At 40.8% G+C, this 16,202-nt stretch overlaps 1 protein-coding gene across 4 annotated transcripts in view; it reads right to left on the reverse strand.

The window, feature by feature from the left end:
- Positions 1-362: 362 nt before the first annotated feature.
- Positions 363-16,202, reverse strand: part of TMEM156 (transmembrane protein 156) — a 52,157-nt gene continuing 36,317 nt past the window's right edge. For 2 of the 4 annotated variants that reach the window (XM_059382551.1, XM_059382572.1), the window contains 2 exons: positions 3,514-3,616; positions 363-931 (listed from right to left, as the gene is read on the reverse strand). In XM_059382551.1, coding sequence (XP_059238534.1) covers positions 919-931; positions 3,514-3,616 — 116 coding nt within the window. In that variant the 3' untranslated portion in view covers positions 363-918. Of the gene's footprint in view, positions 932-3,513; positions 3,617-9,399; positions 10,208-16,202 lie in introns of those variants that run through there. The other 2 variants (XR_009400790.1, XM_059382559.1) reach the window with 2 other exon arrangements.

A 16,202-nucleotide genomic window follows, 5' to 3' on the forward strand; every position in this document is an offset into this window, starting at 1 on the left:
GGAGGGATGGAGAAGCGGGGAGGGAAGAAAGAAAAGAAAAAGTCGCAGGGAAAACCTCCGTGTGCTGAATCATTCATTCCTGTTAGGTTGCTTCATAGTAACTCTGACCCTGCAGAAATCTGCTCAGACAAGCAATTGGAATTCTATAATGATGCCAGGAGATTAAATTCCACCGAAACTCTGGGAAGATATTTTTATGTTTTTCAATGTCAAGAGATGCCTTCTTGTCTATATGTGTTTTACTGTAATTAATAGCTATAATTTTTCTTGACATCAGTGATAGCTACGGAAAATATGAACACCAAGAAGAATCAGAAGAAACATTTTGCTATTAGATTTAAATAGCCAAGCTTCACTTAGTATTTCATTTAAATTCATTTTATTTTGGTATCTTTGAAGTTTTTAAAAACATCCTCAGTGCCAAAAGGAAGCAGAATTTATAAATCCGAACAAATGTATCAATGAACAACCCAGGCCCTCTTAAGTAATTTGCCAAAAAGAAACAATCCATCTGTATACGAAAACCCACCAAGGCAGAATGTGCAATGTGGACAAATGAGAGAAAAGATTTTCATCCTTGATCCTGGGTTTGGTTCCTTTCAAAATCAAAATTTGGGGGTCACTGTCAGCTGTATAATTAACAGATAAGCAAGGACAGTGAGCATGCCCGTGCTGTTTCCATGGGTTTTATCGGCTTGTTTTCCATGACTCATGATGGCTTCCTGGAAAAATTCTTGCTTCTTTGATCTCTTGGGTCAAATGACTGCTCTCAAGCCAATTTCCATCAACCAGTCAGCATTGCTACTGTTTCCTACTGTGAATCCTCAGCTGGACCCATATATTTACTAGTTCACTTATTCCCAAAATGAAATTATGAGTATTCTTCAAAAGGGTTCAGTCCAAGTGGTCCGGAAAAATTCAGAAGGATATTCTGAAGATAGAAGGAAAAAAAAGACAAATATTATTACCCCAAAAATGTTAAGTGTTACCTGAAAAGAATTAGTGGAGAATAATTTTAAAATCATTTATCAAAATTGTGTCTTGTAAGAATCACCAAAAAACTTCCCAATATCCCTTTTTTTAAGATTGTATTTATTTGAGAGAGAGGCAGAGAGAGCACACGTGTGTGGGGGGTGGGCAGAGGGAGAAGTTGGGTCCCCCACTCACCAGGCAGCCCAATGCAGGCTGGATCCCAGGGCCCTGGAATCATGACCTGAGCCAAAGGCAGATGCTTAACCAACTGAGCCACCCAGGGACTCCCCAGTATCACTGATTAAGAGCTCTTTCCAGTCCTGTGCTAGGCAATGGAGCCTCCATTATAAACCTAGAAACACTCTGGTTAGTGGTAACAAACTTCTCAGCCTAGGGCTCAGGAGACCTAGAATCTTCTTGAGCTTGTCACTACAGTATGTTTGGGTTAATTTCCTCTTCTATAAAATGAAAATGTAGGTGTTCATGAAAATTTCCTTCATTCCACATGTACTTACTGAACACCTACTAAATGCTAGACAGCCTTTCCTCTGAATGAAGGGGTCTCTCCATTATGCTCCCTGAGTCCTCTGTGCACACGTCTATCATGTTATTGGAACTCTATTGAAATTAGGATTCCTCAATCTGATTTCCCCACTGTCTGCATGTTATTTTTGTCAATGAGCAGCAGACTTCTGGACATACAGTAGGTGCTCAAAAAGATCATGTGAATGAACAAAGGGGATTGCTTCATATGCATGGTCAAGCACCCCAGAATGAGGATCAGATTGAGAGGTTATCAAGCATAATACTTCATTAAAACAATTCTATGATTACATTCGTCTACCTAGCAATTTCTGAGCCAATAGAGGACTCTGATTCCACTAAGACCCAAACACTAAGTCCAGCTCCAGTGTACCCCAGCTCCGCTTAGGTTTGACCTATGGTGAGTACTAGCACATCGGAGATAGGGACAGCGAAAGTGAAGTACTCTCTTCGGGGCACTCACAGGCTGTTGTGTCACTTGACTAAAAGTCATAGTCCCTATCAGGTAGCCTCCTATTCCTGATAGTGTGTATGTGTGTGTGTGTGTGTGTGTGTGTGTGTGCCTGCCTCTTTCTTTGTCTCTCTGGGTTCCTTGACCCTGTAGTCTTAGGGAGAATAGCAGAGCCCCCCTATTACTAATTTTAGGGCACTCCTTTTGGATTTTTCCACTTAATAGACCTTTTTAAAAACTCACCTCAAATGATTCCCTTTGAGTATACTATTAGTTTCCTGCTAGATTCTTTTTTTTTTTATAGATTTTATTTATTTATTTGAGAGAGAGACAGTGAGAGAGAGCATGAGAGGCGAGAAGGTCAGAGGGAGAAGCAGACTCCCCATGGAGCTGGGAGCCCGATGCGGGACTTGATCCTGGGACTCCAGGACCGTGACCTGAGCCGAAAGCAGTTGCTTAACCAACTGAGCCACCCAGGCGCCCTCCTGCTAGATTCTTGACTGATAACTACCCGGGTATCATGAAGAGTAAATAGTGGTGTACACACACACACACACACACACACACACACATTCACACTGGAATATTACTCAGCCATAAAAAGGAATGAAATCTTGCCATTCACAAGAAAGCTCATGGAGCTAGAAAGTATTACATTAAGCAGAGAAAGACAAATAGCATATGATTTCACTCATATGTGAACTTAAGAAACAGAACGAGCAAATGGGGGAGGGGGAGAAAAAACAAGAAACAGACTCTTAACTACAGAGAACAAGCATGGTTATGAGAGGGGAGGTGGATGGGGAGTTGGGGGAAATTGGTAATGGGGATTAAGGAGGGCACTTGTTGTGAGGAGTCCCAGGTATTTTACTTAAGTTTTGAATCACTAAATTCTACACCTGAAACTGAAAAAAATAAAGATGAGTAAATGATCTAGCCTATTGCCACAAAGCACAATAAAAGGATACTGATCAATGCTAGAGTCTTCCCTCTTCCCTGTTATAATTCCGATGCCCCCTACCATAGCTATCCATAGTGCCTTAACGTAATAGCTACTTAATAAATATGTGTTGAATGAATAAAAAATATTTCTAAGACACTTCTGACCACATGAAAATCCATACACATTAATTAAATCATCAGATGTTACATTCAGGGAAGTTCTTAATTTCAGTACTTGAGATTCAGTGGTTGTGCTTATAAATTTACATTCTCTCTTCTCTCCTGTTCAGAGTGAAACAATGATTGGCCTGCTGGCATTATGTACAGCCCAAGCCCAGGAAGCAGCCAAGGGATGAGCTGACATCTCAGGGGCACCTGCTGTTTAACAGACCAAGAGCTTTGTTTATTGATCCTTCCTAGACCTTGGAAGAAATCATGAGTTTATTTCATGTCATCTAATTCATACAAACTGCTTTTGCAGCTCATCACTTTTTGTCTCCGGCACCCAGATAGAAATGAAGGTTGGGATGAACTGTACCTCCCTGAACCTTTCACATTTATAATGAACAAAGGCCAATCATCAGTAAAGCTGAATCATCACTCACCGTGTATACCGATCTTGCGGCTGCACCGTGGAAGAAACTTCTAGTTCCGGTATTGGAGGAAGTCCTTTCTTGACCTGAGTCAAGGGCAGCCTCTGCTTGGTCTCTGTTTGTTAAGAAGGAGAGCTGTTTAGTGGATAGCAATGCAAAAACAGATAAAACATTTTCCAGTGTACTAAGAGAACCATGCCCTCCATCTAGCAAGGATATTTGCAATTTTCATCATTCCTGCTTAACACCTGGGACACAATTAACCCATTTCTCTTGACTCTGTTGCTTTCATTTCTCCTCTCCTCCCCACTTCCCAAGCATGAGACCGAGACCCAAGGCATGGTTAAAGGAGGAGCAAAGTAGAGAAAAACATTTTTTACATACAATGTCAAGCAGAAAGAAAAGAACTTTTGTAGGGAAAACGGACTGCAAACATTTCCTTCTTTGCATTTTGTTAAAATAGGTCCCTAAGAACTTTTATTAATACCATCGTTGATTTCAGGGACAATTTTACCAAGAAGTCAAGTCCCAAATCAGATGAATTCTAATCTTTCCTACTTTTCTAGAACTATACGACATCAAATCCTTCTAATATTATCTGCAGCTGACTTCAAGGTAGGAGATAAAACTTCAGGCCCATGGCATATGGTATCTTTTTCATTCCACTGGGATCTGGAGCCTTGCTTTTCTAGTTTTTATATTGAAACTTGAGTTTTACATAATACATGTGGTTTTGGCTTCGCAGATGTCTCTACTTTTTATACAAAGCCCTGGACTTGAATGGAAATGGGGTGACCTATAATTTTAAGAGAAGTTTGAGCAGCTGCTTCTTACGCAGACAAATCAAAAGGGAAGATTTAAGTGTAATTAAGAATACGATGCTTATCAAAGAATTTTTTTTAATTTTTTAAAATTTCTACAAGCATAAAAAAAAGAATATCATTCTTTTTATTCATGAAGGTGACTGAACACTGGTATAGATTACCAAGGTAGAAATACTGTCAAACCATCTCTCGGAGTTATATTCTTTAAATTAGAAAAAAAATTAATAAGAAAGATTTATTTTTTGGACTTCATTTTCTGAATAAGGGATACATTCACAAGATTAAAATTTTATAAACTATGAAGGGATATTCAGCAAAATGTCTCCCTCTTACCCCATTTCCTACAGACATCTGCTTTCTACACACATTTTTACCAGTCTGGTAGATGAAAACATAATTCTTTCCCTTCTCTCCTTCTTTTGCTACAGGCAACCAAGGTTTTTAGATTTTTGTGGATAGATATATAGATGATAGATAGATAGAGACAAATAGATAAATGATAGATTTATATACTTATATGTACATATGCTATTTTTGTTTTTCTTTACACAATTGGTACCATACTATACATATGTATGTATATTTAATGATCTAGGAGAACTTTCCCCATAAATGCTCCCTCCTTCTTTTTTACAATTTCCTGGTGTTCTTAGTATGGGTGTATCATCCTGTCTTCAAACACCCTCCTATTTGATTGTGTCTAATCCCATATTGCAAACACATTAGCAATAAACATCGCACGCATGTCATTTCTCTCCTATGTAAGTAATCCATAGGAGAAATTCCTAGAAATAGGACCGCTGCCTCACAGGGCTTATGCATGTGTAACTTTGATAGTTATTGCTAAATTACATATCATAGAAATTGTACCACTTCAGCCTCCCAGTTTACCTTAGCAAAGTGCAAGAGTGTGGAGGGCTATCGTCCCCTGCTACGGAGTGTGGTGTCAAACTTCTGGATTTTTACCAGTCTGGTAGATAAAAACAGCATTTCAGTGCAGCTTTGCTTTGCATTTCCACCTGCATGTGAGCTCAGTGAGAACAGAGGTCTCTGTTTGTCTCATTGCTGTGTCTCCTATACCCAGAAGGCCAATACTATTGGCACATAGTGGACATCAAAAGAAAAATTCCCTCTTTTGAGAGAATTTATCATGAATGAGACTGAGCAAGCTTTCTAACGTCAAAGAGCCATTTGTATTTCCATTTGTATGAACAGTCCATTTATATCCTTTATCTGTTTGTCTACTGGGTTATGGTCTTCTCTCCATCAATTATTAGAACTTCTTTATTTACTAGGAAAGGCTGCTTATCATATGTGATGAATTGTAAACAATGTTTCCCTAATGGTTTTTACTGTGTACATTCTTTTTCACATAGTCAAATTTATCAGCCTTTTGATTGAGTTTTGTGTCATGGATAGAAAGCCCTATAGTTATGAATTAATTCTACCATTGTTTCTTCTATTACTTTTATGGTCTCATGTTTATGTTAAAATTACAGATCCATCTGAAATTTACCCTAGTATTAGTGGGAACTCTGGATTAAGGAAATCTTCTTTCCTACATGGTTACTCATTTGTCCCAATACCATTCATTCAGTAATCCTCTTTCCTGCTGATTAGACATGACACACTCGTCATTTACACAAGTCCTAAACTTCCTAATTTTTTATTAGATATATATTTTTATTTATTATATATTTTTAAAGATTTTATTTATTTATTTGACAGAGATAGAGATCACAAGTAGGCAGAGAGGCAGGCAGAGTCGGGGTGGTGGGGGAGCAGGCTCTCCACCGAGCAGAGAGCCCGAAGCGGGACTTAATTCCAGGACCTTGAGATCATGACCTGAGCCGAAGGCAGAGGCTTAATCCACTGAGCCACCCAGGTGCCCCTAGATATATATTTTTTAAAGATTTATTTATTTATTTGGGAACAAAAGCAGGAGGGACAGAGGGAGAGAGAATCTTTTTTTTTTTTTTTTAATGTTCAGTTAACCACTGTATAGCCCATCATTAGTTTTATATGTAGTGTTCAGTGATTCATTAGAAGGAGACTCCACACTGAGCAGGGGAGCTAGACATAGGGCTCGGTCCAGGGCTCAGTCCCACAAGGTCCCTCAAGGTCCCCTTAAGATCATGACCCGAGCCAAAATCCAGAGTTGGACACTTCACTGATAGCACCACCAAGGCACCTTTCATTAGATATTTTTATTTACTTAAGTACCTATACCATGGGGGAACAGATACTTCTCTTTATTTTTCTATGTCAGTTTGTTTTCTGGCTATTACTGACAACTTATTTTTCATCGGGATATGAAAATGACTTTCTTTTATGATTTAGGAACAACCGGTAACTTTTTATATTCATCTTTCCATTCCAGAGCCTGATATACCATTTTGCTGTTGTTCAAGTCATTTTTATGTCTCTTGGGAGCATTTTTCTGAAGCTTCCTTTAGAAAGAGCTTGTGTAGTTCTTTATATTAATTCTATTCTGAGTTATTTTATCTTGCTATGATTGTTTTGAATGCAGCCATATCTTCTAACTGGTTGTTATTTAAAGGTATGAATGCTATTGATTTTTTTTGTCTTAATCTCATACCTTGTCCCTTACTGAATTTTATTTTTAAAGAATTTTTTTAGAGGATTTTCTTAAATTTTCCAGGTGCACAAAAAGTGATCATTTGGCCTTTCCAATGTGTTAACCAGGCATCCCTGTAAGACTCTTACCTAATTGTGATGACCAGTACTGCTAGGACAATGGTAGATAAAGTGGCAGATGTAGACATCCTTGAAAGTTCCTGGCTTTACAGACATGCTTTTAGCATTTCCCTGGTAAATATGATTCTGGGTCTTTGTCTGAGACCGATGTATTTTATCATGTGAAGGCAGTACGTAGTTATCTGATTTTTATTGGGGGTTTTAGGAAGGATGGGCCTTATAGTTTGTCAAATGCATTTTTAGGATGTGTAGAGATAACCAAAGAAATTTTCCCTTTGATCTATTAATATGAGTGACATTAATAAATATGGTGTTCCTATATTCTTGGAACTATTCTTATATTCTTGGAATAATCTTCTCTTGATCATAGTAGGAGTTGTATGTGTCTGTATATTTACATACATTTTTTAAACTCTGCTACTCCTGGATTTTTTTTTGCTAATATTTGTTCACAATTTTTGCATACATATAAATAAGATCGCTCAGTGATTTCACTTTAGACACAATCTTTCTTAGTTTTAAATGTTATTAACGTTTCTTTCACAATAGAATTAGAAAACGTCCTTTTTTTCTTCTTTTCTATGGTCAATGACATAGCAGTTTTTTTGGAGATTGGTAAAAATGTTCCTATGAAATGTTCTTTCTGATACATTTTGAGGGATAACTGACAGACTTTCTATTTCTTCTACAATCATTGTTTTGTTTATATTTTCTATTTCTTCTGGTATCAGGTTTTGGAAAATTTTCCAGAAAATTATTGATCTTAATTCGAGATATTAAAAAGTAGCAACTACTCTTTAGTGGGCAGAAATAGCTGACTTTTGGGAACTATTTCCACAGACACTGAGGACCCTTCCATTCCTACAGAAATGCTAAAATAATCACCAAAGCTAGAATTTCTTCTTACAGAGGATTTAGCCTTCTAAGCTTTCCTGACTGGCTAGGCAATGATGAAGAAATGAGACCAGTCTCTACCTAGACAAAAGCTCTTGTCTCCTTGCTTTCCTCCTCACAGACCCATTGCGCTGGATCCCCTCAACATTTTTTGTTTTTACCTTATTGTCAGTAAGTACAAATCACATCTATGAGGCTTGGTCTGTCATCCCTATTTGTCTCACGCTGGAAGTTCCTAGGAACCTGGGATTTTTTATTCTTCTAAATCTGTGCTTCTCGGAGGGTGGGTGTAGTAGGCAGAACTCTAAGATAGCTCCCCATTCCCCCCAAGCTTCCCACACCCTGGTGGAATGTCCCCTGTAGTCCCCAACCCTTGAGCATGGGCAGGACCATGAATGGGATTTCCTTCCTGTGACTGGGTTACATTATAAGGCAAAGATGAGATTTTTGCAGGTGTATTTAACATTCCAAATCAGTTGATGTTGAGTCATGGAAAAGAGAGACCATTCAGGGTGTGCCGGACCTAATGAGATAAAAGCCTTTACAAAGAAGACTGGGCCCTCCCAGATGTTAGAGAGATCTCCTATGGGGCTTCAAAGAACCAAACTGCCACACTACAAACGGTATCTGGAAAAGCCAGGTAGCCGGAGTCCACAGGTGGCCCCTGGGGCCCGTGGCAATTTCTGGTGGACAGAGGGCAAGCCAGGGCCCTTAGGGTACAAGCTCAAGGCAATTAATTCTGCCAACAACTTAGAGGAGCTTAGGAGTAGCCTCCAAATGAGAACACAGGCCAGCTCGCATCTTGACTTTAGTCGTGTGAGACCCTGAGATGCGGCAAAGCTGTGCCCAGTTTTCTGACTCACAGAAACTGAAATAACAAAGGTGTGTTATTTTAAGCCCTGAAATTTGTGGTACTTTGTCACACAATAATAGAAAACAATTAAAGCCATCAATGGGCCCCTTGGACTGCACAACATAAGAAGCTAAATTTAAAATGTAGGTTCTAGGACCCTGTCCCAAATCTACTGAATTATAATCTCCCTTGAAAATGGTCCAGGAACCTAAAATTCTATAGACATCCCAGTCCATTCTCATGCACATTCAGAATGAACTAGCCATGCAGATAATTGCTTAGACAATTTTTGACAACGTGTCTTATCATGTCCAGAATTTGAGATCTGGAGACAGTGCTTTTTAAAGCTAAAATATCAAAAGAACCTATTCACGAAATTAAATAATTACCAAAGAAAATTAGCAGTGCTCTTCTGGTCGGAAAGCTAAACTGTTCATCATTTGCTAATTCATTTGGTTTGCTGACGTTGTATAATATGGTATAACCATAATTTACTACAGAAAGCTGCTATCTGTCAAAATGATAGCTAGTCCAAAATAACTCTCTAGCGGTACATTATATTCTGCTTCTCCTAGTATCCAAGGACTTGTAACTTATATGCTAATAGGAAAACTTCTGAAAATTTGATAAAAAGGCAAAAAGGTGGGATATATGTCATTTTAATGCCTTTTTCAGAATAGCTTAGATGGGTGGGATATTTTTCTAGTTCTACACTGGGACATAGAATTTGTTTCAAATAATATTAATTCACCAGCATTAGCTACGGTAGCAGAAGCAGTCAGGAATGTTTTAAATCTTCACAGAAGTCTATTCATGAATTTGTCAAAGGTCGGAAAGAAACATTTCTTTGACTTTCTTTCAGGAACCTCAGAAGAGACTAAAAAATTAAAAAGAACCTCAGGATGAGTTTTGACCTGGCTGAATCTGGTGAACAAAATAAATTTCCAGCAGTAGAAACTTTGATTAAAAATAAAACCCCATGACTTATGTCCTTGAATAAACTCCCATCACAATGCCCATGACATGGTCCAGATTGCCCTCTGGTATTACTTTTTCTTCTTCTTTTTCTTCTTCCTCTTCTTCTTTCTTCTTCTTCTTCTTCTTTTTGTATCTCTATCACTGTTCAAAAGTGTCTTATATCTATGACATTTGGCAGCTAACCTCAATTCATCCTTCCAAAGTAATTCTTGATTCCCACGGAGTCACGGAAACTTGAAGGTGTTTTCTTCCCTTTGTTCCCAATGATTTTCATGTCAAAGACAAGAGGCATCTCCCACAGGGAAGATACATCTAAAACCTCCTCATCCTGGCCAGGATCTCTTGGTTGCTTGGAGAATTTGCCCCATCAATTTTTTATATTTGTATTTCCCAAACTACTTGCTCAGCTCTACTTGGTAATGGAATTGGAAAGTCAAATCTGCTAGAAAGAAAAACAGAAGAGGGAGTGGTAAACAGGGCTAGATATCCATACTACATGTAATCCTCTGTGACCTCTCTTCCTCCAATGGTGAATTTACCCAATTTTGCTGTAATTGCTTCTTTGTCCGCCTCCCTGTGTACAAAGACTGTATTTCATGCCACTATATTCCCCAGAACCAACCTCAGAGCGTGACACATAATAAGTAAAAATACGTGTCGAATGACTGAAAGAACGTCATCTAATTTCTTCAGCCTCATTTTTCTCAACAAAAGTGTGTGGGTATAAGCAGTACAAAGTCAACTCTGGGGTGCCACCTAGGAATTTGGGGATAAGACAAAGAAGATTGCCTCAGAGGGTTGGTCTATAAAACCAACTCATAATCACAAAAGAAACGTGCAAAGTTATCTTCAGACATCATTCCCAGGTCAAAGCCTTTTAAGTGTGGAAAGTGCTGTGTGAAATGAGCTAATCAGGCTACCCCTAAAATGGGGAAGAAGGCCTTCCAAGCTGTGTTGGCAAAGGGCTCTGCCTTTAAGACCTCCCCAACAGGCCTTGGCAGTGATTTGACTTCCCACAGGGTTTTGTCGAAGCAGAGAGGGCACATGTGTTAGCTATCAGAAGTGTTTTGGTCCATATTTTCTCTCAACTGTATTGCCTTCCGCTCTTATAAACCTGTCTTGTGAGCTGGATCACACAATGGATCTTTTTTTGGTGGGCCACCATTGTTGGAGCCTGAGCCCTCAGAACTGAAGGAAGGCCGTGAGTTGGGTCTAGTCACCAATGGGTCGCCCCGGTTTTGCCTTGTGGGTGGTGCGGCCAGGCCACCACCCCTAGCAGGGTCCTGGCCTCTCTTTAAAGATCTTTTAGGTCTTGGGGCGCTTGGGTGGCTCAGTAGGTTAAGCCGCTGCCTTCGGCTCAGGTCGTGATCTCGGGGTCCTGGGATCGAGTCCCGCATCGGGCTCTCTGCTCAGCAGGGATCCTGCTTCCTCCTCTCTCTCTCTGCCTGCCTCTCTGCCTACTTGTAATCTCTCTCTGTCAAATAAATAAAGTCTTTAAAAACAAAAAACAAAAAAGATCTTTTAGGTCTTTAAAGTTTCAGCAGTGACGCCTAAACTTCCTCGTGACCTCAGCAAAGCTCTTCAGCAAGCTCTGGGGCTGCCTCGAAGCTACAAGAAGAAACTAAAGATAAGGGTAACCGAGGTAATTAAGGGGTATTTTGATGTACTTTGAAAAATAGAAAGCCCTACCAAGTGCAAAACAGAGCATTTTTCCAAGCACCTTTTTAATCCTGCTTGAGGAGTCTGCTTGAAACTGGGGAGGACTCAAGTATGCACTCAGCAGGGCTGAGCTATGGCTGGCTGGCCTCGGAAACGGGGACCTTGGCCCTTCCTTCCTGTCCCTGTACTTGGGGAGGTTGAGCCACAACTCCGCGGGGACAATGGCGATAATGCCTACACTGTTACCCACAAAGTACTTGCTTTCCTTACAAGAGCTACTCCAGAAATGGAGGGATTCGTGTTAATCTTCAAAGATTACTGCAGTCAAGATGGATAAAGACGTTTTCAGATGGTTTGGTGATTCTTACTCAGTTCTCTAATTTGGCTCGCCAAAACCCTCCAGTCTTCTTTCTTCTTATTGCCCTAGGAATGCAGAACTTCCACACTGCTAGGCATCCTTCCGACCTTTGCATGGCACAAAAACCTGGGCCCTTTTGTGCAAGCCCAAGATAGCTAGTTGCTTTTCGGGGCTAATAGAACCAATTATGGTAGCTTAAAATAGATTGCCATTATTCAAGGAGCCAACTTTCTACTACGTTGGGAGCGCCATCCGTTATTGTTAACAGTGATCCTAAAACACTCAGCTGTTCCCAATCTGGCCAGTGTGAAAATCAAATGAGGATGGGAAAGCACATGACTGCAAAATTACCTAGAATTAACAGCTAAGGAGAACCGACAGCTGCCAATATTCCGAGCCATTGTTGCAGCTCCCAGCACATTCACACTGCGGGGATCCTTAGCACTCCAAGGAATGAAGCTGATGAAGGGTTTAAAAGTTATAATTTAGAGGGTAAAAGGGTTTTGAAGGGTCTTTGTAAGACAGCAGCGGCCATTCTTTCCACAGAGTCAATGTCAAGTTGTATTCACTTCACAAATATTTATTAGATACCTGTTCTGTGCCCTCAAAGGCACTAGGCTATGCGCTGGAGAGGCAGTGATCAATATTACCAGGTAGAGGCCCTGATCTCAAGGAGCTAAGTGGCTCATGGGAGCCACGTCAACCAAATAATAACCCACATTGTGGTGCATAAACAATGGATTTCGGAGCACTGAAGAAAAAAATTAAATATAAATAAATAAACAAACAAACAAATAAATAAATAAAATAATAACACACATATATAATAAAACAGTAGTGACAACCGGCACAGAGAGAAGTGTGTGGTCTTACGAGGATGTGTGAGAAGGGAACTTGACCTAGTCTAGGAAGTCCAATAGGATTTCCCTGAGGAAGGGTCAGTGGAGCTAAGATCAGAAGTGAGGCTCGGGGTGAACTAAACAAAGGCAGTGTGGGAGGAGGGGAGGTCTGCTGGGAGGGGCAAGGCAGGCAGGCTGGTCCAGGCAGGGAGAAGATGTCCATCTGTACGTGTTTTATCATCAAGTTTTCCTGACCAAGCACAAAAAGTTAGCTCATAAAGACATTCAATGGATGAGTTAGAATAAATCGTCCTATTCTGCCTATAGATGCTTCCAACTTAAGAAATTCTTCCTGCACCGAGCGTCACCCTCTGCATTCTGTTCTGTAATCAAGCAGATGGCGCCAACCTTTACTGTTTTATGAACCCAAATCCGTACTCTAAGAGTCATAAATATTATAGTTAAGCAAGTAAAAATTAAATTTCCATGTTACTTTGCTTGCTTATGGGACATCTGGCACGAGTAATTTATCTTCGCTTCTGTTGGAAATCGAAACCAGCTCAGTCTTTATTATGCTGGCCATAAACATGTTGCAAATTACAATTTTTACTTTGCCATTAGTTATATTTTGGGTAAGACAAATTACTGGGTCATCTACTTCCTTTTGGCATTTAGTAATTCTTTTTCACAATAAAAATCCATTTCTCTTGCTTCACGGTCCCTAAGAACCCACCCACATTAACTACAAAAAAACCATTTCACTACTGCTAAATGTTACTCTGAGGGTGACTGACTCACACTGTCACACAGCAGCTCCTACAACCTTCCAGAGCATTGAGAAAATGTTTCATCTCAGTTTCAGTGTTAACTGTAAAAGAACAAGGTGAGTTTTGATCTGTGGCTTGAACCACCATGAGTAAACTCCCCGGTTCACCACAGCCCGTAAGCCGTGTGCCAGAAAGCCCGCTGGACAGAACTAAGTTTGAACCCCCACTCTGTCAGGAACTGGCTGTGGGGCAGTCACTGAAAGTCTCTTAGCATCAGAAAAAAAGCGAGATTGTGAAAAGAAATAAAATGTCCGTGAAAGTTGCTTAATGAATGCATATAATTTAATTAGGTTTTTGTTCTCCAAAGGCAATGGGGTGGAGTAGAATCTCCTTAACTAGGACACCAGTTCCATGAAAGCAGAGACTGTGCTGGGCCGGGCCACTGTCTCAACATCAATGCTTAGCATGATGCCCGGCCCTGAGTTGGAGTTCAACTGATTTTGGTTGAGTCGTTGAAGGTTGAAGAATTTCAAGTTTTCAAGATTTTTCATTTTCTTTTTTTTTTATAATCGTTTTTTTAAGATTTTATTTATTTATTTGACAGAGAAAGATCACAAGTAGGCAGAGAGGCAGGTGCAGGGGGTGGTGGGGGGAGCAGGCTCCCCGCTGAGCAGAGAGCCCGATGCGGGGCTCGATCTCAGGACCCTGGGATCATGACTTGAGCTGAAGGCAGAGACTTAACCCACTGAGCCACCCAGGCGCCCCAAGATTTTTCATTTTCATGTTCATTTTCCAACCTCTGAATGCTTAACATTCCTGGTGTTTCTAGTTCCCTACTGGTTTTCCAATAGGCTTCCTTTTGGCCAAACCAGCCAAGTTGATTTCTGTGGTTTCCATCCAGTGATCAGGGTCCTGGTCCACTGCTCCTGCCCCTGACTTTGGTGTCCTGATATGAACCAACCCTTTAAACACTGTTGGACGTCAAACACAAATGGACGTTTGCATAGTTCTCCAAATCTCTTCTTCAGGATGGTCAACATGTTCCACGATTCTTTGGTGTCCTTAGCAATTCTCTAGAGTTGTAGTGTAGTCTTTAATGACGTCGGATTACGGTCCCGCTCATCACTCTCTGGCTCTTTCCCAAACCCCAAAGTAACTTTCTTGCTCATCTGCTCTTTTTGACTCTACCCTCATTTCCCCTTAGGCTTTGTGTGATTTAATAAGCTTTTATTGTGCACAAACTATGAGCCAGGTATAATGGCAGGGACAAGGACCCAAAGCTGAGTGAGAGAGTCATCACCTGCGTGAAGATAACGATCAATGGAATAAAACGTAAAGTTGATTCACGCCAAGACAGGCAACAGAAGCCGTCACGCCTCTCAAAGCAAGGAAGGAAATACTGGAGACCTATTACGGCTTGGGGATTTGACGCTTTGCGACACGGCATTCTGCAGCCAAGAGATGCCTTCCTCTGCCCATGTTTACTGTGCTCCAGGATGTGGGGCCAGGGGCTTGCCAAGCTCGCTTTATTTCTCTGTCGTCCTTTTGAAGTTGTGAGTCTATCTACCTCCATGTGTACGTGTGTACCAACACTTCCTTTTTTTTTTTTTTTAAGATTTTATTTATTTGACAGACAGAGATCACAAGTAGGCAGAGAGGCGGGGGAAGCAGTCTCCTGCCAAGCAGAGAGCCTGACTCAGGGCTCGATCCCAGGACCCTGGGATCATGACCTGAGCCAAAGGCAGAGGCTTTAACCCACTGAGCCACCCAGGTGCCCCACCAACACTTCCTTTGTCATACATGAACAACCGGAAAGACCTTCAGGAACGTACAGCTTGAGACAACAGCGAGCTGCCCCGCCGGACGTGACCGTCGTCACTGCTCCCTTGAACTGTTTTTTTGTACTTGTGTCCTGGCTCTACAGAGAACAACACTGGCACGTTTTTCCCCCTACATTCTCACCGCTGCCTAGAATCCATCATGACAAAGAGAGACCTTAAAAACGGCACTCGAGGGAGACATTATTTCCTTCCCATTTCTCTCTCAGAAAGAGCAAGTTATAATACGAGGGTGGGGGGAATTGCATTTAGGTTAAAGGATCATAAATAACAAGAAAGAATCTGCTTCTTCCCACCCCACCCCACCCCCAAAGATGCTAAGCCTTAAAAGGACTCTTGATTTTTAAAAAAAGGGTCACCACACCTTGGCTCACTCTAAACATTAATATTATATGCCTGGTAATAAAGCCAGAGGATTTTTAGCGAGAGCTATTAAAGGGAGCGGGTGGCTGAGACCGTTTCCTCTGGTGAATGAAAATCAGAGGCTCAGAAATACAACCCGGGAGGTTAGTCTTGTGGTTAGCAAGTACTTTAAATTTGTGATCCCCCTGAGTCTATGAATTGACAGAGGGGCTATCGACTTTTTCTCAGACAAAGCTGCAGTGCTCAAAATTATTACTTGAAAAGAGCAAGGACCAGGAGTCCCAGGGCCACGGAAAAAGCTCAGCAGAACTAGGTTAAACCATTCCCGGTGCGTGAATGTCAGGCCCTTGTCCTGCCTAAGAGGGAAGAAGAGGGGAAATGCCATTCCTCCCTCCAAGGATGAATTTTGGCCTTGGAAACAACTTCTGATTTTAATGTCATTAATCAAACAAAACCGTCACTGACTGCACAAAGCTTCCATCAATGTCCCCCCCATTTAGCTGGTATCATATACTCCCTTAGCTACCTTTATTAAAGTAGCCAGAGGGGAACACTGCTAACACAGAGAACAGAAATTCTGAATTTTTTTTTTAGTTGAGTCCTGGGATGT

This window comes from Mustela nigripes, chromosome 1 (assembly GCF_022355385.1).
Source record: "Mustela nigripes isolate SB6536 chromosome 1, MUSNIG.SB6536, whole genome shotgun sequence".
NCBI classification, from domain to species: Eukaryota; Metazoa; Chordata; class Mammalia; order Carnivora; family Mustelidae; genus Mustela; species Mustela nigripes.